Source organism: Mirounga angustirostris, unplaced genomic scaffold, assembly GCF_029215605.1.
Source record: "Mirounga angustirostris isolate CCGP_5_RB_7025 unplaced genomic scaffold, mMirAng1.0.hap1 SCAF_14, whole genome shotgun sequence".
NCBI lineage: Eukaryota > Metazoa > Chordata > Mammalia > Carnivora > Phocidae > Mirounga > Mirounga angustirostris.
Window position 1 is genome coordinate 66,138,272 of NW_026991722.1, and position 22,469 is coordinate 66,160,740.

The window sequence follows — 22,469 nt, forward strand, 5'->3', positions numbered from 1 at the left end:
ATGTGCAGTGGAACCAAATGAAATCCTCAGAAAGTGGTCGTTTCCAGGTGTAGGAAGCAGGGTAATAATATGGGAAGGAGTCAGATGCTTCCACTATAGTTGTAATGTTTCATTTATTGAGCAGAGTGGTGGGGACCTGGTATTATCTCATACTTTTTGGTTTGGTTGAAATAGTTTATCACAAGAGCATGGATTTTGTAGTCAGACCGGGGTTTTAGGTTTATTTCTGCCACTTACTAGCTATGTGACCTGGGGCAAGTACTTAACCTCTCTGTTCAAAAGAGGTTGTTCGGTCAGCTGTGAAATGGGGCTCCCAGGGCTGTGTGAGGATTACCTGTGAAGTTCTAACACCCCTTCCCCCTCCCTGCCTGAAGGTGTGCTTATGAGACTTGAGGCCAGACTGGCCCTCCGGCCGCAGCAGATTGCTAACTTCCCCCTGGGCCTCAAACTTGTCCAGCATGGAAGGATGACACAGCCCCAGGGGCAGGCTTCAGAGCAGGAAACCATATAGGTTTCTTTGTTGGGAGCAAGAGGTGGGGTGACTCCAGGGGAAGGGGAAGGCAGTTGAATCCTCGCCTATATTGCTTTCCACATCCCTCTGTGGCCTCTCAGCTAAGGGGTGGAGCAGGGCATGGGGAGAGTAGGCCACTCCTCTCAGGACTCTAGGAAGCAAAGAGGGAGGGAGGAGCCACACTCCACACTGAGGAAACATCTAGGGCTAGAGGCGTCATGGCCTCTGGAGGGAGAGCAGCTGGGAAGAGCCCCTCTTCCTACAACCCCCCGTCTCACAGGAACACAGGTCTGGGGGCTGCTCAGGGGCATTTCGATTCTGGTGCATCCAGGCAGCCTTTTCCCTCAGAAGATGGGAGCCTGTGAGGCACCCCCAGTCAGGCAGGGTGTCTGTCTGTTCTCTGTGCACAAATGCACACACTCTCTCACACATGCAATATACACCCCATATGTATGTGTGCCAGGCATGGCTATGGAATGGGGAAAGGAACTCAGACACCATTCTCATTGGACAAGCTTAAAACACAACATGGCTCATTTTTATTTTATCTCAGAAAAAAACATTCCCTTCAGAAGGAAAGGCAGATAGGGCCTCTGACTGGGCAGCTCTGAGCTACCCAGGCATACCGCATGGTGGGCCAGTCCCCACTTCCTCCCCTGAGCCCACAGTCAGGCAGCACTCCATTACAACTCCCCATCCTTGAGCCCAGCTTTGTGGCCCCCAAAGATGACCCTGGGACTGATAGTGTAAGAAGTGCGTGGCAGCTCATGGTAGCCAGAGAGTGCTGCCTGGGGCTCCCTGGGCTGACCCCTGGAGCAGGGTGAGCAGCAGGACTGACAACAGAGACAGCAACCAGGGAAGGAAGATAATTTAAAAAAAAAGGTATTCTTCACACTTAACATTTTCTCCTGGGAAAAAAAAAAAGGAAAAGAAAAACGCCACCTCTGGGCACAGCAGCTCCTGAACCCTTGGAAAGTCTGGGGAGGGTGGTCTGTGTGTGTGGTAGAGGGCCTGCTAGAGCCACCCTCCCTGCCCCCCAGCCTCAGGGCCAGCCAGCCTGCTCTGCCACAGCTATTCTGCCAAGTCAGGGTGGTACTTCTAGATGCTTCCAGAGTGGGGAACCAGGCCCTGCCCAGCCAAGATGCTCTGGTGCTGTGGTCTTGGCCTGATGCAGGGCCTCCCAACATGAAACGTCCACTTCCTCGGACTCCAAACCCTTCCTACTGGGCCTCATGCTGCTCCAGCCAGGGCTCCCTCCTCTCAGTCCAAAGTGGGAACTGGCCATGAAAAGGGCCTCCAGGCACATTCACTCTTTTCCCAACGTGACTGGCTCTATCCACCAAAGAGAAAGATTTCCTTCCTGTAGGAAGGGGCAAATTCAGTGGATCATCAGGACACTCCTGCTCCATCCTGGGCCAGGGGACCCTCGAGGCCAGGGGACTCTGGGCATGCTCCCTTGTGCTCATGGCTGAGGAGCTCCACATCTGGGAGGCTCATGTCCCCATGGGACTCATGGGCACTCCCTCCACTCACCAGCCCCAGGGTGTAGCCATTGGGCCGCCGCTCAGGATGAGGGGCACTGCCATTGGCCCACACCCCAGGAGTATGGCCATTGAGGCGGAGGCTGATCTGCTCTCCATCACTGCCATGAGCTGCCAAGGCCCGGGCACTGGTGCCCCCTGCCTTGAAGGGCTCCCGCCGCCTCAGGATGTGGCTGCGGATGATCTTGCGGAAGGTCTGGCGGAACTCACGGATGCGGTAGGCATAGATGAAGGGGTTCACAACAGAATTGGTGTGGGAGAGGACGATGGTCAGGTACATGAGCCAGAGTGGGGCATGGCTACACTCTGGGCAGAAGAAAGTAAAGCAGTTGATGATGTGCAGGGGCAGCCAGCAGAGGGCGAAGAGCCCCACAATGATGGCCAGCGACTTGGCAGCGTGGACCTCCTTCTGCAGCGTGGACCGAGCCCGCTCCCCCGGCAGAGGCTGGCTCTCCATCTGCTTCAGCTGTCGCCGAGCCGCCAGGAAGATCCTCAAGTAGACGCCCAGCATGAGCAGCAGGGGCACCAGGACACAGGCAAAGAAGTTGTAGTACACCATGTAGTTCATGGGGACTACGTCCTCAAAGAGACAGGCCACCTGGCCCTCCCCGCAGTCCTGTGAGTGGTTTTGGCCCCCCTGTGGCTGACCGCAGTTGTTCCAGCCCAGCATGGGAGTCAAGCCAATGGCAAACGACAGCACCCAGCAGACTGCAATGATGCCCTTGGCCCTTGTGCCAGTCACCAAGCCATTGTACCTGGGGAAAGGAGACCAGCATCAGAGGTCTGAAAAACCAAGGCTGGGCGGGGCCAAGAGTCAGAAACCCAGAGAGGCACCCCGTCCCCCACCCACCGGCTCAAAGGTCTTGGACCGGTCACTTCCTGCCTCCTAGCCTCAGTATCCTCCTCTGTTCACTGCAGGTCCAAGCCCTGCCTTTTCCCACAGGAGCTAACAGGAGAGCAGGCTCCCTGGCAAGGAAGCCATTGCATAGACATTCAGATGATTACTATATAGTATTACAAGTAGTTCCTGGGACTCAATTAGTTCAGTTTGAGGGAATTTATAAGTGAGAGAACTTATCACCTCCATGTTGATCTTAGTTGATGCTAGAGTAAGTTTCCCCTTAGAGTGGGAATGGGTCAGGAGTGCAAACTCAATGGCGGGGGGCAGAACCTGCCAGATCAGATTGTAGATGAGTCATGTCTCTTGTACTCCATGCTCTTCCTTCCCCACTTAACTGAAGGTCTCCAGAAGCCCCCAAGGAGAGGTGGAGGTCCTGGGCAATAGACCCTCTCTTCCTTCCAAATTCGCTCACAGCCCTCTGGAGAGACACGACATCAGTACGTCTTAACATTCAAGAGGAAAGAACTACATGAGGTACTGAGGTCCAGAGAGGAAAAATAATCTGCCTGAAATCACTCAGGACTCTAGAGAGCCAGACTCAGTCCCAAACTCACAGTGTTGACCTGATCTGCCAGCCAGGAAGTTGATCCCAGGCCCACAGAAAAGGTGGCATAGATTTTATTAAAGAATGGGCAGTCTGGGGGCGCCTGGGTGGCTCAGTTGGTTAAGCGACTGCCTTCAGCTCAGGTCATGATCCCAGGGTCCTGGGATCGAGTCCCGCATCGGGCTCCCTGCTCTGAGGGGAGCCTGCTTCTCCCTCTCCCACTCCCCCTGCTTGTGTTCCCTCTCTCGCTGTGTCTCTCTCTGTCAAATAAATAAATAAAATCTTTAAAAAAAAAAAAAAAAAAGAATGGGCAGTCTGGGGCACCTGGGTGGCTCAGTCAGTTGGGTGCCTGACTCTTGATTTCGGCTCAGTTCATGATCTCAGGGTCGTGAGATCAAGCCCTGCGTTTGCCTCTGTGTTGGCGGGGGGGGCCTGCTTAAGATTTTCTCTCTCCCTCTCCCCCCTCATCCCCCCCATGCACACCTGCACATGCACGCTCGCTCTCTCTCCAAAAAAAAAGAGAGAGAGAGAGAATGGGCAATCAAAAAATCATCTCCCTGACTGAAGAAGGTGACCTCAGTGATCTCTGAGGGATGACCATCTGTTTAATGGTTTTGATTCTGGCAACACCAGACTGCCCTCCCCTTCACCTGGTAAACCCTACCCAACCTTCTCATTCAGGCTAGATATCTTCCCTGAGAAGTTTCCTACCCAGGGGCAGCTAATCTCTACTCCATTTGGACCCCTGAGGCCAGGGGCCCCTTGGGGGCAGGGTTTTTCTGCATCCATCTCTGCATCACCAGCATTGAGACAGGGACACACAGTAGATGTCCTTTACTTAATTCCAGAATGGGAAGCGTCCACAGAAACTATCTAGTCCATGGATGGCAAACATGGGCCTACAAGTAAGAATTGTGTGAGGCAGGCTGGCAGGACATTTACTGTGTGTACAAGAGACGGCTTACGCCGCTCAGCCCCTGGCCGCCCATGCAGAATGTGCTTCTGGTGCCGCCAGACCTCAGAAGGGGCCGAGGAGCTGATTCTCTGGGTAAGATTGCCCGTGGTTTACATTTTGTCAACAAATTCAAATTAAGGGAAAAAAAATATCTGGTGGCCTCTGACCTCTTATCTAATCCAACCACCTCGTTTTATAGATGGGAAAACTGAAGCCTAAGGAGAGGAATGGATTTGCCGTGGACATTTTAGGAGCCCAGAGCACCCTGGGCCAAGGTAAGTGTGTCAGTTCTGAATCTATGTCAGCTTTGAATCCAAACAGTAACTGGGCAGGGCCACCCCCAGGAGCCCTCAACCCCATTTAGCAGGGGCTTGGGTGCCTGCAACAGGGCTGGGCAGGAAGAGGGTCATGGACTTGACCATTTCCACCAAGCCACAGAGAGCCTACGCTGCCCTGTTTCTTATTCTGGAGCCTCAAACACAAAGTCTCAGGCTTCCCCCCACCACCACCACTTAATACTTACACAGCACTTGCCATGTGCCAGGCAGTTTTTAGTACTCTACAAATTATAATTTATGTAATCTCATTGACTAGGAGGCTATTTTAATGTTGGTATTTTTCCTGAGAAAAGTGTATCCCTCCCTGAGTTCCAGCGCCGATGCGTTCCTGGTTTGGCCATGTTCTGTCACTCTGCATCTCTGAGCCTTAGTTTCCTCATTTGTAAAATGGGACTAAAAATCCAGGGCCTGTGAGCACTGTCCCATGAGGGCAGAATGTAAAATCTGTGGGTGGAGATTACAGGGAGGTGGATTGTGAGTGAGGGCAAGTAAGAACTTCTCAGCTGAGCTGTGCACACAAGAAATGGGCTGCTTCAGGGAAAGTGAGCTTCCTGTCATTTGAGGCAAGCAAGCAGAAGCAAGCAGTTATAGGGATGGTGTAGAGGACCCTGGAGACCACCTGCTTTGGGGATTTCCAAATTGTCCTCCGGCAGCCGACCTTCTTGCTCACATTCCCAGGCAACCACAGAGGTAGGGTGGTGAGGAAGGGAGGCAGCTTGATATTCACTGAATGAATGAGTTGGTGGGGACACCAGAGCCCAGCCCAAAGGCTTCCAGGACAGTTTGAAAATCCCTGGTCTGTTCAACTGTCTGCTTTTACAGACAAGGAAACCCATGAGGGGAAGTCTGGCACTGCATTTTAAAATGAAAGCCCTTGTGCGGACAGAAACAAACACACGTTAATAGCACTTGCCTGTGCATGCAAAGAATATCTCTGATAGGTTTCCCAATGCTGACTTCCAGGAAGAGAACTGAAGGTAGGGCAGGGGACAAAAGGGACAGTTTTTCACCATATACCTGTTGTTCCTTTTTGATGTTTTAGCATGTGCAGGTAATAATTTATTTAAATACACACACACACACACACACAAATATCAAACAGATTAATTTTGTTATTCAGAAGAAAGTCCTTAGGCTGAGAGCCCTGGACCCAGGCCCCTAGGGAACTGGAACAGCATTAGGGCCCAAATGGAATAACAGCCAAGCCACAGCCTGGCCCAGGGGCATCCCCTGGGCTGCACCTGTGACTGATGGTAGTCACATCTTGGCCCCCTGGGCCCCAGACACAGACCGTCTAGTGTAAGTGGTACCAAAGGCACCCAGCACAACACTCTGCCATTCAGGGGAGCCCAGAGGCATCACAGAGAGCAGGTGCCAGAGCCTGCTCACCAGGTTTGGAGGTATTTGGAGGTACCTCGGCATCCCTGCGTCTTCCAGCTCACAGGCTGCCCCTTCCTGGGGACTCCCCATTATCCATGTTGGGGGCTCACTCTATGATCCAGGAATACCACCCACAACTCCAGCTGGGGCTTCTTGGGCATTTTCCCTACACTGAGAGAAGGTGGAACCTTCTTTTCTAAATTGTCTGAAGGAGTCAGTGATCTGAGAACTGAAGAGCCACTGACCCATGAGTGAAACCCAAACTCTCTCCTGGGCATACGCAGGCCTGAGGCAGCCTCATACCCTCCCTGCCCTCCTGTTCTGTCTGTCACCTCTCCCTGACCCAGAGCCCACATATTCATTCCTTCCTTGGGGCCTTTGTCCAGGCTTGGCTCACTCCTGTTACACCTGCCCCCACACATACCCATCCTGTAAGACCCAGCCAGAATCACCTCCTCCAGGGAGCCCTCTCCCCCAATCCTGCCCTCCTTAGAAGCCAGGTACTTGGTTTTTGTCCCCATGGGGTGATTCACCATGTACACCTCAGGTCTTTGCACCAACTGCTGCTCCATATGTGGCCTGTTTCCCAAGGAGAGTGAGCACTCACCAGGGGCTAATGTGAGAGACAGGAGACAAGGGGCACAAAAATAAAGTCTCTCACCCTAGGCTTTCTGTCCTTTGGGGATTACAAGAGCTCCCACCTCTGCCTCTGGCCAGGCCACTTCTCACTAAGCCCTGCCGTATGTAGCCCACCAGGGTCCCTGCACTTGGGAAGGAGCACAGATTTTTCTGATACTAAATTCTCCTAAGAAAGACAGAGGGGCACTTGGGTGGCTCAGTTGGTTAAGCGTCTGACTTCAGCTCAGGTCATGATCTTGGGGTCCCAGGATTGAGCCCCACGTTGGGCTCCCTGCTCAGTGGGGAGTCTGCTTCTCCCTCTGCCCCTCCCTTTGCCCCCCTCCCTGGATTGTGCTCTCTCTCTCAAATAAATAAAAAGTCTAAAAAAAGAAAGGGGGAGAAAGGAAAGCAAGGAAAGGAAAGGAAAGGACAAGAAAAGAAGGAAGAAGGGAAGGAAGGAAGGGAAAGAAGAAAGAGAGAGAGAACTGAAGGGTGGGTGACACAGGCCTGGTGCAGTGCAGCAGTCAGGGGATGCGCCCTTCAGAGCAGCCAAACGCACCTACTGAGGGGAGCAGGGGACAGCATGCAGAGGAGGGGAGATTCCCAGCTGGCAGGGGACACGGGGACAGGCAGGAGCGGGCAGCCTGGGTCAGGCAGTGGCTCCAGAGCTGCCAGGAGCTCCAGGTTCTCATTTGCCTTCACCTCGTTCCCCCTTGCACCTTCATGCACCTCACCCTCCCTGGCCCAGGGCCCTTGAGGAATAAGAAAGTGGAGGGACCCAAGGAAGCCTGGAACTTCACGAAGGGCCCTGGAGGTCCCCGAGTCAGCAGACACTTTTCCTTCTCCTGCTCTGGCCTCCCCATGAGTAACACCAGGGTCATAACATCCGCCCTGGCCACAAGGCCGGGCTGTGAGGATCAAAGGAGAAACTGTGCTGACGTCCTCTGGCAACTCTGAGGCTCTCTGCCTGATGGGGAGGATGAGCATGGTCATCCCTACAACTCCCAAATCCAAGAGATCCAGGCTGACCCTTCCAAAGCTTTAACAAGCGTTGCTCAAACGGCCAGGGTCTGGGCAGAACTAGGTCCTGCTCTGGAAGATCGTGGGAACTGGGGATACAGATGGGGCAGGGCAGGGCCAGGCTCCATTTAGGGACCCAGCTCTGAAACTCCAGTAGCTCAAGAAAGAGCTGAATCCCCATCTGCTCCATCCCACCAACCCTCCCTCCTCCGGGTCCCATCACTCCCATCCGCTCACTGGACCCCTTACAAAACCTTTGTGAGCTCAGCAGGACAGAGAGGCCTGTCCCCTTTTACAGATGAGGAAATGGGCCCAGAGAGCAGCAGCTGACTTTTTATGGTCACACAGCATGTCCCATACTCCTACACCAGGAATCACTCTCTTGACTCTCAGAATACAGAGGGATGAGAAAAAGAAGCTGAGATCCTTTCAGTTGAGCCCCGATGTCTCCCTAGACTACTGTTGCCCTTTGAATCAGGAAAGGAAGTGAAAGCGAGGTCTCTGCTTCGCTACTCAATGTGTCCACCAGGGCTGGCCCAGGCCCAGCTCATGCTCAGCCTGGCCTAAAGTAGACACTGATTCTCTTTAGTCTACCTGGGATCCTGTGTTCTGAGCTGTCCCTCAATGAGCCTGGACTCTGCACTATGAGGCCAGTCCTCTAATATTAAGGCTGGCCAGAGTCTCCTCTTTGACAAGCTCTCCTGAGACCAGAGCACCCCACAGGGCTACACGGGGCCCAGGCTCCTCCCTTCCTTCGACCAGCATGAGGAGGGTGCCTGCTTCCCGCTTTGAACCCACGTGACAGGAGTGGCCACCTACTGCAGGTCTGGGAGCCCGGGGCCACCCTGTGACCCTGTTCCCCAAAGACTGGAGTCTTGCAGTGGGTGACAGGCCACATTTCTTCCTAGGCCCAACTGTGCAGCCAACTCGTTGTGTAGGCCCTGAGGGCTGGCTCCCTTCTCTGAGTATCATTTTCCCATCCAGAAGATGAGAGGAAATGACCTCTAAGGGCCCCCTTGGGTTTGATACTCTAAATTTCCATTCTCACTGAAACTGCTCCTCTTCCCAGCTGGGGTGCGCTTGGCCAGCACGGGGCTGCTGAGGCCTGCTCCACAGGTAGGCGCTTCACCTGTTTGGGAGAATTCCCCACAGGACCAGGTACCCTGGTCCTTTGAGACCTCCCTCAGGGTCTGCAGCCACCCAGGCTGTGGAACCCAGCTCCCACATGTAGGGTCAAGGAGGTGGGACAGGAGGTCCCCTCCCCTCTCGCACACACACTCTGGGGGAGGGAGGTACTTCCTAGCTTCCCTCAGGGCCAGGTAGGCGGAGGCCACATTAAAGGAACTCAGCCTCAGGGAAAGTCTTCATTTACACAATCCAGGGCTGAAGTCACTTCACACAAGATTCACCATGAAAACTCCCTCCACTAGCTGAGCCCACAGCTCTCTCCAAGACCATGAGTACTTGCTGACCTCAGGAGCACAAAATTTGCATATTGGTCCAAGTGACTCACTGTGGCATTCAGCCAAGTCACTTCCCCTCTCTGGGTCATTTTCCTAATGTGCACACTGCGGCTGGCCCAGAGGAGCTGGAGGCCAGCAGGCGGGCGGGCTTCTAGCTCTGAGGGCCTGTGGTTTCCCATGATGCCCCACCCCACCCCAGCATCATGCTGTGTGAGAAAATGGCCCAGATGCACCGCTCAGGCCCGGGCCACATACATCTGCCAACAGCCAAAGCAGCAGCCTCAACCACGCAGCCTGGGGAAGACTGGGGAGGGCCAGGGTGCCCGGTGCCCACAGGATCAACTGGATTGGCACGACTGCTGGCTGTGTGCCAGGCCCTGGGCAGCCCCAGACTGAGCCCCCATGGAGCTGTCCTCAGCTCAAACACACAGACATCAAAGACCAAACCCTGACTCCAGGTTCACCCTGACCCTGGCTGGGCACACAGCAGACCTTGGCACAGGCAGCCTTTTCACAGGTGTGAACCCCGGCATGAGGCGTGCCAAGGAAGAGAACAGGGGCAACCCACCGCGCCCAGCCCCCAGCTCACCGGAGTGGGATGCGGATGGCGATGTAGCGGTCAATGGCGATGGCCAGGAGGCTGAAGATGGAGCTCTGCGTGAGGACCAGGACAAAGCAGGCGAAGAAGAGACAGTTGTGGCAGGCGGCACAGAACCCTGTGCTGATGGTGATGGCGAAGGGGATAGCGAGGACTCCCACAGCAATGTCGGCTGCCGCCAGGGACACCACAAAGTAGTTGGTGACGTTCTGCAGGTTGCTGTTCAGCCACACGGCCCAGCACACCAGCACGTTGCCCAGGATGGCCAGCACGGCAATGGCCAGCTCCACCATGATGTACACCCAGGAGCCCATGGTGGACATGGCTGCAGACAGGCAGGGTCAGCAAGGACGCGGGCCAGGCCAGCTCACGGTCCATAGCTGCAGTGCAGCTGGCCCTGCCCAGGCCCCTGAGCCCCTTCTTCACAGGAGCCAAGAGCCTCCCTGCCTGGGAGGGGGGCTCCCCAAGGGGTTTTTCACAGCCCACTCTGAGTCTCCAGAAACTGGGCCCTTTTCAGGGGCCCTGGCAGCATCTTGGCTCAGCTCGGCTTCGTAGTCCCCAAGGCACCTGCCAAGGGAGAAGCCTGGTGAAGAGCTGGACCGCAAAGCGGGCAAAGCTGAAGATTCCCGGGAGCGGCCATCAGTCCCACTCACCAGTGCCCTCCCCGCAGGCCAGGCATCAGCCTGAGGACAACCCACTGTGCCCCGCCCCTCCCACCCTGGACACGGGGCTGGCCATCAGCCTCGGCCCTTGTGTTTTCTAGGGGAGACAGGAATCTTCAAAGTTAAGTCACCCGTGTTGCCCCCCATGCTCAGCTTCCCAAGCCTTTTGTGGCAGCCCTCAGTCTCCTGGGTCCCTGAGCTCACTGCCACCCCCAGGACCCTTCCAGAAAGGCCCCCTCACTCCTCGGCTGTCCCAGGCCCACCTACCTTCTCTCTCGGCCAGCCTCAGTCCTCTCCGTCCCCCAAGAGCTCTCCCTGGGAACCACCAGGACCTACCTACACCGCTAGGTTAAGGAGAGGCCCAGAGACATCTAGAGCTCTGATCTGGAAGGACCTGGGTGGCCCATCTGGTCCTGTCTCCCACTGCCGGCAGGTGAGCCCCCAGGCCCTTGCTGGTGACGCTGCACAGTGTGGAGGAGCAGGCACAGAGGGGGCCCGCCCCTCAGCAACCCCTGCCAGCTGACGGCACGTCTGGGCGGGGTGGGGGGTGGCCTCCCCTCCCTCCTCCCACGCCTGCTCCCTAACCTGCTCCTCTGCCTGGCTGATGCCAGCATAGGCTAAGTTTAGTGTGGTGCTGGGCAGAAAGCAGGGTGCTCAGCCAGGACTTGCTGGGGAACTGCAGGCAAGGATGGTTTTTTCTTTTCTAGGCCTCCGTTTCCTCATTGATACTGTGAGGAGATCGGACCCCAGATAGCCTCTGGGGACCGCTGCAGCTCTCACTCGTGATTCCATGAGAAGGAAATAAATAGATCTGAAAGGGCTCCCCCAAGAGTCAAAACGTCATAGAAATGTAAGGAATGACACCCCGCAGAAGCACAAGCAGAAGTCGAGGTCTTGGGCTCCCCCAGCCCAAACCCCCAGGGTTCCATTGAGCTTGTGAAATGGTCTCCATCTCCCACTCCCAGCCTGGGGGCCTCTCCCCACTGCCGCTGCCCCCACCTGTCACACTCACAGGTGCTGCCTCACGGTGTCCCCTCATGCCACACCCACCCCCTCCCCCGGTCCTGAGCCCTCACGGGGCCCCAGGTGCCCACGGGCAGTAGCTGCTGCCTGCATGGGAACAAGAGGCCCGAAGTTGCCTTGCAGCTGCCCACACGTGGGCTCAGGAAAGTGTGCCCTCCCTCACTCCTGCAGGACACAAGGGATAGAGCAGGACTGGTAACCTTGGGGGAAGGTGACTCATGGTCCCTTGCCATGTTCCAAGGGCCAGGCTCCTCCCACCCCATCCAGGAGGTGGCAGAGGGCTGCGACAGAGGAACACAAGTCTCCTTCCAACTCCAGTGTGCCTCAGGCGGCTGGAACTACACCCGAGGGCTATGCCCTGTGCCCACCAGGAGGCTCCAATGGAGGACCCAACACCAGGAAACAGGACAGTCCCCGAAAAGTGGAGGGGTTCCCACAGCCTAGGGCAGACCCCATGGGCTTCTCCCAGGCCCGGCAGGGGCCCACTACGCAGGGACCGTGAATGAATCGCAAGCCCCCGGTATACGCAGGGTACCTGCCAGCCAACTGCTCATGAAGCATGTCACTGGCAGAGGAGGGCCAGACCAAGTCTCCCAGTACTATCCCTGGCCCCAGTGTCCCTGGCCTAGAGCCCAAAGCAGCAACCAGGGACCCCCCCCCAACTGCAGAAGCTGTGTGTCCGGGCTCTAGTTTTCACTCGGCAGAAGGGAAGTGACAGGCCCAAGACTGCCTGCCACCTAGGGGCCTCCCAGGCCCAGCAGTAGAGGCAGCAGGCCACTGCCCAGTGGGGTCTGGTCAGGCCCAGTAAGCCTCAGGGACCCTGCCTCCCGCTACCTGTGAGCTGTCTGCCCTCTCGCCTCCTCACCATTACCTGCCACCCTTCTGACCTGGACTTATGGTCTCTCCAGGGGAATTTGCATTGAGAGGCGCCACAGCCCCTGCCAATCTGACCAGCCCAGGCTAGAGGCCTGACTTGGCCCCAGACCTTTGTCCAGATTCAGAAGGCCCTTCCTGGGGAAAGATGACGTAGGACCACCAGTGGTCCACTTGACCCAAATATGTATCACATTTCTGTGGAGCTGAGGCCGGGCTGCCCTATCCCACCACCCAAAGCCCTGCTGATGGGGTCACACCACCAGCACCTGTCCTGGACGCCAGGCTGACTCCATAAGCCAGGATGCCTGGATTGGAAAGGCCTTTTCGAGGGGCCTAACCCAGCTCTCTGTTTGGTGAGGCTCTCCTGGCAGCCCCGGGTACCTGCCTGCAAACCCCCAGTCCTCAGGGCCTCCCAACCACCTTCTGCGCTATGGGCTCCCATGGTGAACGGCACCCGGTACCAACACTCTGCCTGACGACACTGAAGCCACCTGCCTGCTGTACACCATGCCTGTGGCGCCCTCCCAATCTCACTGGGTGCAGCAGATCCTCCTGCCCACATCAGTCCTGCAAGGAGCTAATGCCCCTGACAGCTGGGTCCTAAAAGGCTGCCTCTTTGCACATCTGGCTCTGCATCTGCCCTTCCTACAGCATTCCTGCGGGCTCTTCCAGCTGCTGCCACCTCATCCTGGGGTGAGGCTGGCCTGGCCCCACAGGCAGCCTGGGCATCTGTAAACCAGAGTGCCAGCCCCAAGCAGAGAACATCAGTGGAGCCCAAGGCACCAGGGGACAGACAGGGCAGGAAGAAGGCTGAACAGCCTCCTACTGGAGCTATTCTGCAGGACGGTTGGGAGCTTCCCAGCCATAGGTGGGCAAATCAGCCCAGGGGGTGGGGGCACCCTAACTTGTGGCCTTTGTCAGACTTTCATGGTGTAAATGCTCCCAGGATAGCCAATTTCAAGCTACTAATGTGTCACTGACAAGAAACGGGAATTGGCACACAGCTCAAGAGAGCCTGTGTCACTGGGCTCTGGCCACCGAGCCACCAAGCCCGGCACTCTCCCAGGGTGCCGGGACTCTACTCCAGACCCTCTTAGCAGGGGCAGCCTGCTTGGGAGCTCACAATATAAGAGCATGGTGACAATGGGATCATCTATTCTCGTTGGCCCCATGAGCCCCATTTTACAGATGAGGAAGCTAAGTCCCAAAGAGGTTAACGACCTCCCCCAGCCTTACCGAGAGCATGAGAGGGTGGGATAGAGCTGAGGGAAATGCCCATGGAAAACACAGCAGCAGGAAGATTTCCTGGGGCCTCCTGGCCCCTCTCGGCTTCCCTCCCTTCAGAGGCCTCCCAGAGCGACAGGAAGGTCTGAGGCCCAAGGGGAGGGGGCCAGGGGTGGAGCCAGGATCTGGCAATTTCCTATCCCTCTCTGCTGGCTCTAATTAATTCTTGAGTCATCTGTTGCTAGCCAGGAAAGGAAATTAAATGTTAATAATGTAATATTTCCCTCTGATTATCCCTTGTTGGGAACAGGGCAGAGGGCAGAAGCTGTCCCATAAAAACTAGAGACACGTGCTGGGGAACGTGCACAATGAGCCTTGAAAGGACAACCCTGTAGGATTCCCAGCAGTCAGATTCAAAACTGCTGCTTCTTCTGGCCTTCCTCCTCACCCCCACTGACCTGGCCACTTTATTTAAAACTCCATTTAATCAAAACCCACATATTTCCTGGCCCACTTCTGGCTCCTTTTAAGTCACACTAGCAAGGCTTTCTGTACACATGCCCAGATGGTGGCTGTACCCCCCCCAAGTCTGCTGGACAGAGGTGCCTGCTAGCTTCCAGGTAGGACCCTGTACCTCTGCTCCTAGGTGCTGCAGAGGGCAATATACCAGGCCCATTGTAGGGACTCGGACCTGGAATAACCATGCTTGGCCCAGTCCTGGGCTCCAGAATCCTGGCCTGAGACTCTCCCGTTACTTTCTCATAGCAAACGTTCCACCAGTGCCAACTCTGTGCCAAGCAGCATCCCAGCTGCGGGATCACAGGGAGCTCTGTACCACATGCTGCTGAGCCTGGCCCCAGAAGGGTCCTGAGCCTACAGCGCGGGACCTTGAAGGAGGACTTGTCCCAGGAGGCTACTGAGAGCCAGCTGCTACCCTAGTGTGCGGTGATTCCCCGCCTCCAGGGCCTCAGTTCCCACTGAAGATGAGCCTGCAAACCACAATTTCGAAGCACAGGAGAAAAACTCAAGACAGATAAGCAACAGCACCCCAAATATGGAGATTCATTCATTCAGGAAGAGAGGAAGGTAATAATCTAATAATGCTTTTCAAAGACATTTAGGATCTTTAAAGAAATGAAAAAAGGAGTAGCATCCACAAGCAAGAATGAGAACTTATGACTCAACTGGCAGAAATGAAACAAGAACAGATGAACATGAACAAGAAATAATAAAAAGTCCCCAAAATGAAAAATAAAGGGACTGAGGCAGAGAACACAATCCACATGCTGCGCTTCGGGCGTGCACCCAGTTGGGAGACAACTGGGGATCTGAGCGATTATCAGCACTGAGGAATTATCACAGCAACTTCCCAAAGACACAAAGCCCATGAGGAGATACAGTTGAGGGGCGAGGAAGGTAGACGGAGAAGTACCCACACCTGTCTCATGGGAGCTCAGTCAGCGTGGAGAGGGCAACAGGCAAAGAAGAAACAGCGGGATGGGCAGCTCTGCTCCGGCTCTCAGCCACAAGCCCGCCGCCGATGGCTCTGCCGTGACTGGTCTTTGGAGCGGCCCGGGCCTCGGCACACGCCTCCCAAAACCCCAGGGGCCCTGGGACCTACCAAGCCCCTCTCCAAACCCATCAGTTGGAGTGGGGCAAGTGTCTTCCTGTGCTGCCTGGAGGTGAGCAACCGCGGAGCACTGGGGCCCCTGACCTCTCTCCTTCCCTCCCTGCAGGACAACTTCAGGACCATGGTGCAGGCTGGCCCAAAGTACCAGGCAGACATCCAGTGGCCCCCCCCTCCCCCACCGCCCCTCTGGAGGCTGCCGTTCTCAGCCCCAGGGGCAGGATGTGGGCAGGAACTGGTGGGGTGGAGAGCCAGCTCCCCGTGCTGAATCTGGCCCCTCGAGCAGCCTCCACATCATCAGCTTCTGGGGCCACAGGGCCTGCCCCAGCTCCTTTCTCCCCAAAGGGGGGCCTAGAGACCCTCTCCCATCCCCACACAACCAGGCCAGATACGGGGAGAATCTGCATCCTCCCAGCCGGAGGTCTCCGTTCACCCCCTCACTGGCCACCTCTCTGACAGGCCCCCCTCCAAGAGGTCACCCCACACACAAGGTGCTGGATGCCCATTCTGTGGTGGAAGGAGCTCAGGTGGGCTCCCACTCCTGCTCCATCCCACACTCCCTGAGATCCTGAGCAAGAGTCTTCCCCTTTGCACCGAGGCTCCGGTGAGACGGCACCCTAGGATGTGCTTGGCACCCACACCTCCCTCAAATGAACCCTCTAATGGTGGGATGACAGGCACTATGATGCCTGAAGGGGACACGGGGGGGGGGGTCCTAGATGGCCCTAGTGGGTCTGGGTGGGGCCCTGGCAGAAGGCTGGTCTGTTGGAGGCAGGAGCTCCTTAGACGGTGGCCCCACTGAGGATGGGAGGGAGGCAGACCCCCTTTCTGGGGTCCCTGGGACGAAGGTGTGATGACGCAGCCCTGGAGGCTGAAGGGAGAGGGTGAGAGCGTTAGCCAGCAAGAGCAGCACGGCCCGTGGGCTGCACCGGACGCCACGCGGCTCCGCCACTCTCCTTGTTAACTCAGCGGCCCCCTGTACCTGGCAGCAGTGGCAGAAGGGGGAGCCGCAGAAAGACAGCGCCAGCCCCTGCCCAGCATCTTCGGAGACACGCGTGTCCTGCAGAAGGGGGTCTGGGCCCCAAACAGTCTGGATGGTTTCCCAGAGGAGGGGCCACTTGGGCGGGACTTGGAGGACAGGGAAATGAGGGGAGGGAGGGGGGAGATTCCAGGCAAATACAACAGCCTGTATGAGGCTCAGAGGCCTGTCAGAGAATGCCTGGGGAAGGGGGCCTGGAAAGCTGGAGCACCCTGCCTTCCCTGTGTACCTCCCACCCCCCACCCACCCAGGCTGGAGTGAGAGACAGCTGCTCTTCCCCTCCATCCAAACCTTCCCCTCCCCTGCAGCATCCCGTGGACCCCACACTGCCGGGGCCCTTTTCGCGATTCTGTAGGCAGGGGCTGAGGGACCTTTGCCGCTAACCTGCCCCTTCGTACGGGTGAGCAGTCTTCTGGGGGCCTCCTCTTTGCATCCCAGCTCCAAGCTCCTGCCCATTTCCCACTTCTCTCCCCCCATCTGGGCCCAGCACAGACCTCCGGGATACAGCCCTCAGGCACCGCACGCCAACCATTGCCTCCTGACCATGAAGTAACAACCCCTCCCTTCTGTGACTGCTGATGCTTCTTGGGTCCAGACCCTTTCCCCAGGAGTTGGGACTTGTTCCTTTTACCTGCTCAGCACCTGACTCCCGGTGTCTCCTCAGCAGCCCCTGACACCCCCCCCAAAACCCCATACTTCATGCCGTGGCCCGCCCTCTGGTCATCTTCCCCTTAGCCTCCCTTGTGCACATCTTTCAGCACCCAGTCTGAATTGTGGCAGACGAGACAAACGCCACAAGATGGTTGAGCTGGCAATTGCAGCCCATCGGGGTAAGGTAGCTCAGGAATGAAACAAGTTAAATGTTGCAGGGTCTGATGCCCTGAAGCCAGGTGCTTGCCGCCAAGCCAACTCCAGGCCACATGTCCCTCTGCGATCCCCTGTGGTGTGCCCCCCTCCGCACAGGGCCAGCAGCCTCCCTCTGGGGTTCCCCAGCTCAAGCACAGACCCCAACCCGTCCTCTGGTTCTGACCTGCCCCTTTGATGCCCATCTCTCATTTACTCTCCATCACAACCCTGTACGTCGAGCGTTGTTCTTTCCATCACACTTGTTTTACAGATAAGACGGCGAGTGCGCCAAGGAGGCAAGACCAGAACCCAGGTTTGGGCATCGAAATCGGCCGTCCATTGGGCTGCCCTTGAAGCCTGCCATTGCTCTGTTGGGCTGTGGGCTCCTAGGAGGCAGGACCACGGTGTGGTTGGGGGCCTGGCCCTCACAAACCCAACTTGAGGGAGGGCAACACGCAAGCCCCCAAAGGTCGGCCAGGACTGACCTGGCCCAAAGCCTCTCACCTGCCACCCATATGTGGGCGGCCCTCAGCTTCTCTGGGGTTATCAACACGGAAGCTGGCTTAGCCCAGAACCTGGTCTACACTGAGGGGATTAGGATGGAGGGGCAGTGGCCCAAGGGACACTAGAGCCTGGGAGAGCCAGGGAGACCCTAAAGGGCAAGGACAGAGCAAAGAGGTGTTGACACCACTACCTGTGGCCAGGCCTCGGTGAGGAACTCCTGTCATGGACCTGCTGAGACCTGAGAAGGAGAGCTGGCCCACAGGGCAGGGCCGTGCCAGCCCAGCCAATGCCTCCAGGACCAGCCACAGCAGGACTGAAGAGGGAGCCCCTGACCCCACAACATCGTCCCTGGCCCGCTGCACTCCAAAGAGCTCCCCATCATGGTCCCCACGGTGGGGGGTGGGGACAACCAGGGGCATGGAGGTAACACAGAGAGTGTTCTGGAGGGTGCAGAGGCTGGCTGGACAGCAGAGGCCAAAGGGAGGGCAGCCTGAGTCCTGGGCGAGAGGCAAGCACTGGCCCTGTGGGTGGAAACGGGCCTGGGTGCTCCCTGCTACGGTGAGGGAGAGCGGGACAAAGGGGCAGCCTAATCCTCCCCCAGGGGCCAGCCACAACTCCGGTCCTAGGGAATGGGGGACGGGGAGACCTGCCCTCCCGCTTCTCCTCCGGCCACAGATCCCTCGGCCTCCGCCTTGGCCTCCACCGTCCTCCTATTTTACAGTTGGGAAAATTAAAGTCTAAAGCGGCATGGCGGTGCCGGGAACGCAGAGGTCTCCGCTCCGCGGGCCCGCGGCCCCCTCCTTGATCCTTTGGGCCGTCCTGCGTCAAATCCCTCGAGGGCCGCCACCATTCCCGCCATTCCTACCTCCGCTCAGGGCAGCCCGGCAGACGGCCAAGCCCACTCCGAGGCGTGCACCCACCCTGCCCGGCCTCCGGACTCCCCTGGGTCCCCTAAGTCCGGGTCCCGCCACCACTGTCCCCGGAACGCTCCCGCCCCGGCCCAGCGTTCCCGACTCCCCTTCTCGCCGCGCCCCAGGCGTTCGGGATGCCGAGCGTCTGCCCTCGCCGCCGTTCCTCCCCCGGAATGCGGTCCCCGCCCCGGGCTGCTCCACCTGCGGAAGCCCTCTCTCGCCCCCCCACCCCGGGGGTCTGACCCGCCCTCCCTCGGCCGCACCTCTGCGCCCCCAGCCCACCCCCGCCGGGCGCGTCCGGAAGGTTCGCCGAGTGCCCTGGGGCCGGCCCGTGGCGCCTAGACGGACCGACGGACGTTCCCCGCACGTCACCTGTGGGTCCAGACGCCTGCCCCCCCCAACCTCCGCCGCCCGGGCCGTCGGGCTCTCGCGCCCCCTCCCCTCCCCGCCTACCCGTGCGCACCTTCCGGTCCAGTTTGGGGCGGCCCGGAGGGTCCGCACACCGCCCCCCGACTGTGCTTAGGACGTGCGCCCGCGCCTGAGCCGCCCCTGCACCCGCCCGCCATTCCGGTCCCCGCCTCGGGGCAGAGCTCGGACCCCAGCCCTGTGAACTCGCTCTCGGGGTGGCGGGAAGAGAGGGTCGGGACGGCCGGGTGCCCTGGAGGGGTCCCGAGCCACCAGTCCCTCCCAGCCCCTCAGCCTCCGACGGCCCCATGCCGCCCGGCCGCCCGCCAGGGACCCTCGGGACCCCGGACCGGAGACCCCGGCTGACCTGCCGCTCGCGCGCCGGCTCCCGCTGTCTCCGCGGCGGCTCGGGCTCGGGCTCCGGCCGCGGCGCTCACGGGCGCCCCCTGCAGGCGGCTTCGAGACTTGCACTGGCCCCGCCCCGCCCCGCCGCGCGGGGAAACCGAGTCCCTGAGTGCGCCCTGGGATCGGAGCAGCCGGCCTGCGAGCCTGGCCGATGCTCGCGGTAGGACGAGGCCACGACGAGCTGGACCGCGCCACATCCCTGCCCGCGGCTCCCCAGGGGGTTCTTCCTGGCTCGTGTCCGTCTGGCCACCTTCAGCGCCACACCCGCTCCCCTTGGACGAGTGGCCCGGCCCGAGTTCTCCTCCCCGCCCGGTGAAGTCCACCCGGCCCTTGGCCCGCACTCCCTTTCCTCCAAGACTGCAGGGCTGCCCCTGCAGCTCTGGTCCTCCCGGGGCTCTGCTCTATCCCTTATCGTTGTAGCTGAGTTGGGTCAGCGCCTGCCTTTGTCATCCATCCCCAGTGTCCAGCTGTGATCTGGGAAGTGCCCAGGAGCCACCCCCTCCTCAAGTCCTTCCATGGCTGCACTGTTCCTGAAGGCTAAGACCCAGCCTCCTTCCCTAGGCACTCAAGGCCTTCAGCCACCAGGCTCTGCCTGGTCTCTGGCTTTGCCCTCCCTTCCTGAGCCCTGCTCCAGGTTGGGGGGAGGGGGATTTGGGGGGGGTAACCTCAGCTCAAAGGATGCCTCTAGGAAGCACACCCCAATTTCCAGTGGCCCCTCTGACTGCCCCAGCACAGACTCTGGGCCAGGGCCCCTCCTGTTCTTACAGCCTCTGGGGCCCAGTTGGGACCTGTCCCCCACCTCCACTTCTCTGAGCAAACGCACTAACCTGGAATCTTAGACTCTTGGGCTGGGAATCCGTACAAGGGGCCGTGCCTTCTACCCTTGCATCAGCACAGCCGGGGTAACCCCAATTTGGTGCACAGCAGGAGGAACTGTATCAGACAGCCAGAGGCCAGGGCATTGGTGGCCAAGGGCTCATGGGAACCCTTGCATTCTTGAACCTCTGGGGGCCGGCTGGGTCATGGTGAGAAGCCCAGGAGAGGGGCTTGTGCAGGGTCCGACCGGACCCTAGAGCTGAGGCCCCCCCGTAGGAGCACGGTGTCTCCTACAGGGGGAGAGCGCCAGTAGGTGGTAGGAGCCCAGGCTCAGCTGAGGAACTAGAGTCTGAGGCTGTGCCCATCACTTGCCTGGATTCAGCCAGCCTCCATTGCCTGGCAGCCTCTTCCAGCTCTTTCCTGAGCCTGAGCTCCTGTCCCCATTCAGCCGGCGCAGGTCCCCAAGTTCCTGTTTTCCCTAATATCCAGTATTAGGATAGGCCATGGGGAGTGGAGGAGGGTGGGTTGGAAGGGGTCAGAACCCCAACACAACTCCAGGTGTTGGTGAGGCGCATGCGAGATTTTTCAAATTGGGAACAGTCCCTGGATGCCTTTCCAACCTCCAGCCTGGCCCTTCCCCACCTTGGCCCCCCATCCCCCAGTGTAGGCCTTTGTAGCCCCAGCCCCCTTCCCACTTACCTCCTGTGAAGGGCAATGGGGGACCAAAGGAAGGAGCCCCCCCCCCAGGCAGGGACACTGCCCCTGGGACTGCCCCCCGGGGCTGCACTGCTGCTGTGTTTTTCCTGCAGCCTTGAGGTTCCCGTTGCCTCACCTGTAAAATGGAACTGTGTTGTTTCTGCCCTGCCACCTCCTGAGCCGGAGGCAGGCGATGAGGTACCAGCTGGGGGCGCTGCCTGGCCAGGGGATCCTCCCCCACGCCCTTGCTTCTGTGCCATCTCATGGGATAAGCTACTCCTATAGTGGAGATAAGACCCTGCTGCCCACACCTGTCGGGCCCCTATTCATTCAAGTCCTCACTCAACAAACACGCAAGGAACAGCTTGTCTTGAGTCACCTGGGGCCTAGAAGGGGAAGGGACTGTGGGGTTTCATGGGGCAGAGACCAACACTCAGCCACCCTGGGGGCGTGGGGGTGAGTCCACTCTTGTCCCGCCAGCCCCTAGCATGGGCCCCTGCCATTTCCATTCTGGGGCCCAGCACCTTCCCCACTCAGACCTCCCCACGTGTGGCTGGCCATGCACACACCCGTCTCCCCGCCAGACGGGCCCCACGCCCGGGGACTGAGGGCTTCGTTCCTACAGCTGGTCCTCAGGCAGCCCCCAGCTCCTCGGCATGGGCACCCCAGCCACAGGCGGTCAGGCCGGGGCTGGTTCGACGCCAGAGCCAGCTCCTCGGGGCCCCTGGGAGCTGCCCACACTGGAAGCACCGCCAGGCCCCCAGCCTCGCTCTGGGGCAGTCCTTCCCCAGCCAGTTAGAGGCAGAGGGAGCTGCTCCAGTGGCCCCGTGTCACCTGCCGTGTGCCTCTGTCCAGGTCTCCGGTGAAGCCATTGCCTAGACAGCACACACCCGGGCCTGTCCAGCTCGGCAGCGACAGAAAGCAGGCACGGGGGAGGGCTGTTCACAAACCCTGCTTCCCCGCACCGAGCGGACGCACTCGTGGCTGACCCCCATCTCCCGGCCTTCCCGCACTAGGGCCCCCCCACCCCTGTGCTCCTGGCACCAGCACCGTGTTGGCCTTGTTGCCCCCTCACCGGTGCTGTGCCCTCAGCCTGGAGAGCACTCCTCAGGTGTTGGCCAGAGGGAAGGCCCCTGTGCGGGCCCGACGGAGCTCCAAGAGGGGGGGCACAGGCCTGCTGATCCTCAGGCATGGGGATGCCCCTGGCAGGCCCCGCTTTCTACCTCTGGGCCTCGGTGCCCCTGCCCAGCCCCAGGTCAGGCTTTGAAGGCTACGGGTGCCCGCCCTTCCTTCCGTCCGAGCCCAGGCCCCTCAGGGGGGCCAGCTGGGCTTTCTCTTGCTCCAGATTTCTGGTCTCAGACCACCCCCACCCCCCACCCAGCCGGCTTTGTTCCTGTCCAGGATGCACCTGGGTGGCCTCTGGACCCTGATTGTTTGCTCTGGGGCCAGCTGGGCCACATCAGGGGGAAAGCAATGGCAGACCCAGGACAAAGCACCCGGTGGGTGCTGGGGCCAGTGTCCCTGTGAACCAACCAGGCCACCCTAAGGTACTCACCAACTTCTTCA

At 58.8% G+C, this 22,469-nt stretch overlaps 1 protein-coding gene across 2 annotated transcripts; it reads right to left on the reverse strand.

Annotated features, from left to right (window-relative positions):
- Window positions 1-1,027: 1,027 nt before the first annotated feature.
- Window positions 1,028-22,151, reverse strand: ADORA2A (adenosine A2a receptor). Of its 2 annotated transcripts, none has more exons than XM_045887228.2 (3): window positions 21,979-22,151; window positions 9,861-10,436; window positions 1,028-2,807 (listed from the first exon to the last, which is right to left on the reverse strand). In XM_045887228.2, exons 2-3 carry the CDS (start codon window positions 10,190-10,192, stop codon window positions 1,901-1,903), a joined length of 1,239 nt encoding a protein of 412 aa, XP_045743184.1. In that variant the 5' UTR covers window positions 10,193-10,436; window positions 21,979-22,151; the 3' UTR covers window positions 1,028-1,900. The 2 variants fall into 2 exon arrangements, with proteins under 2 accessions (XP_045743184.1, XP_045743183.1); XM_045887227.3 differs by lacking the exon at window positions 21,979-22,151 and adding an exon at window positions 19,354-20,797.
- Window positions 22,152-22,469: the final 318 nt, after the last annotated feature.

What these genes read in the sequence shown, in the direction of transcription:
- ADORA2A (XM_045887228.2), bottom strand. Translation starts at nt 10,192, where the DNA reads ATGTCCACCATGGGCTCCTGGGTGTACATCATGGTGGAGCTGGCCATT. An exon ending in GCCATCCGCATCCCACTCCG is followed by an intron (nt 2,808 to 9,860) that starts GTGAGCTGGGGG and finishes TCCTTTCCCCAG; the next exon opens with GTACAATGGCTTGGTGACTG.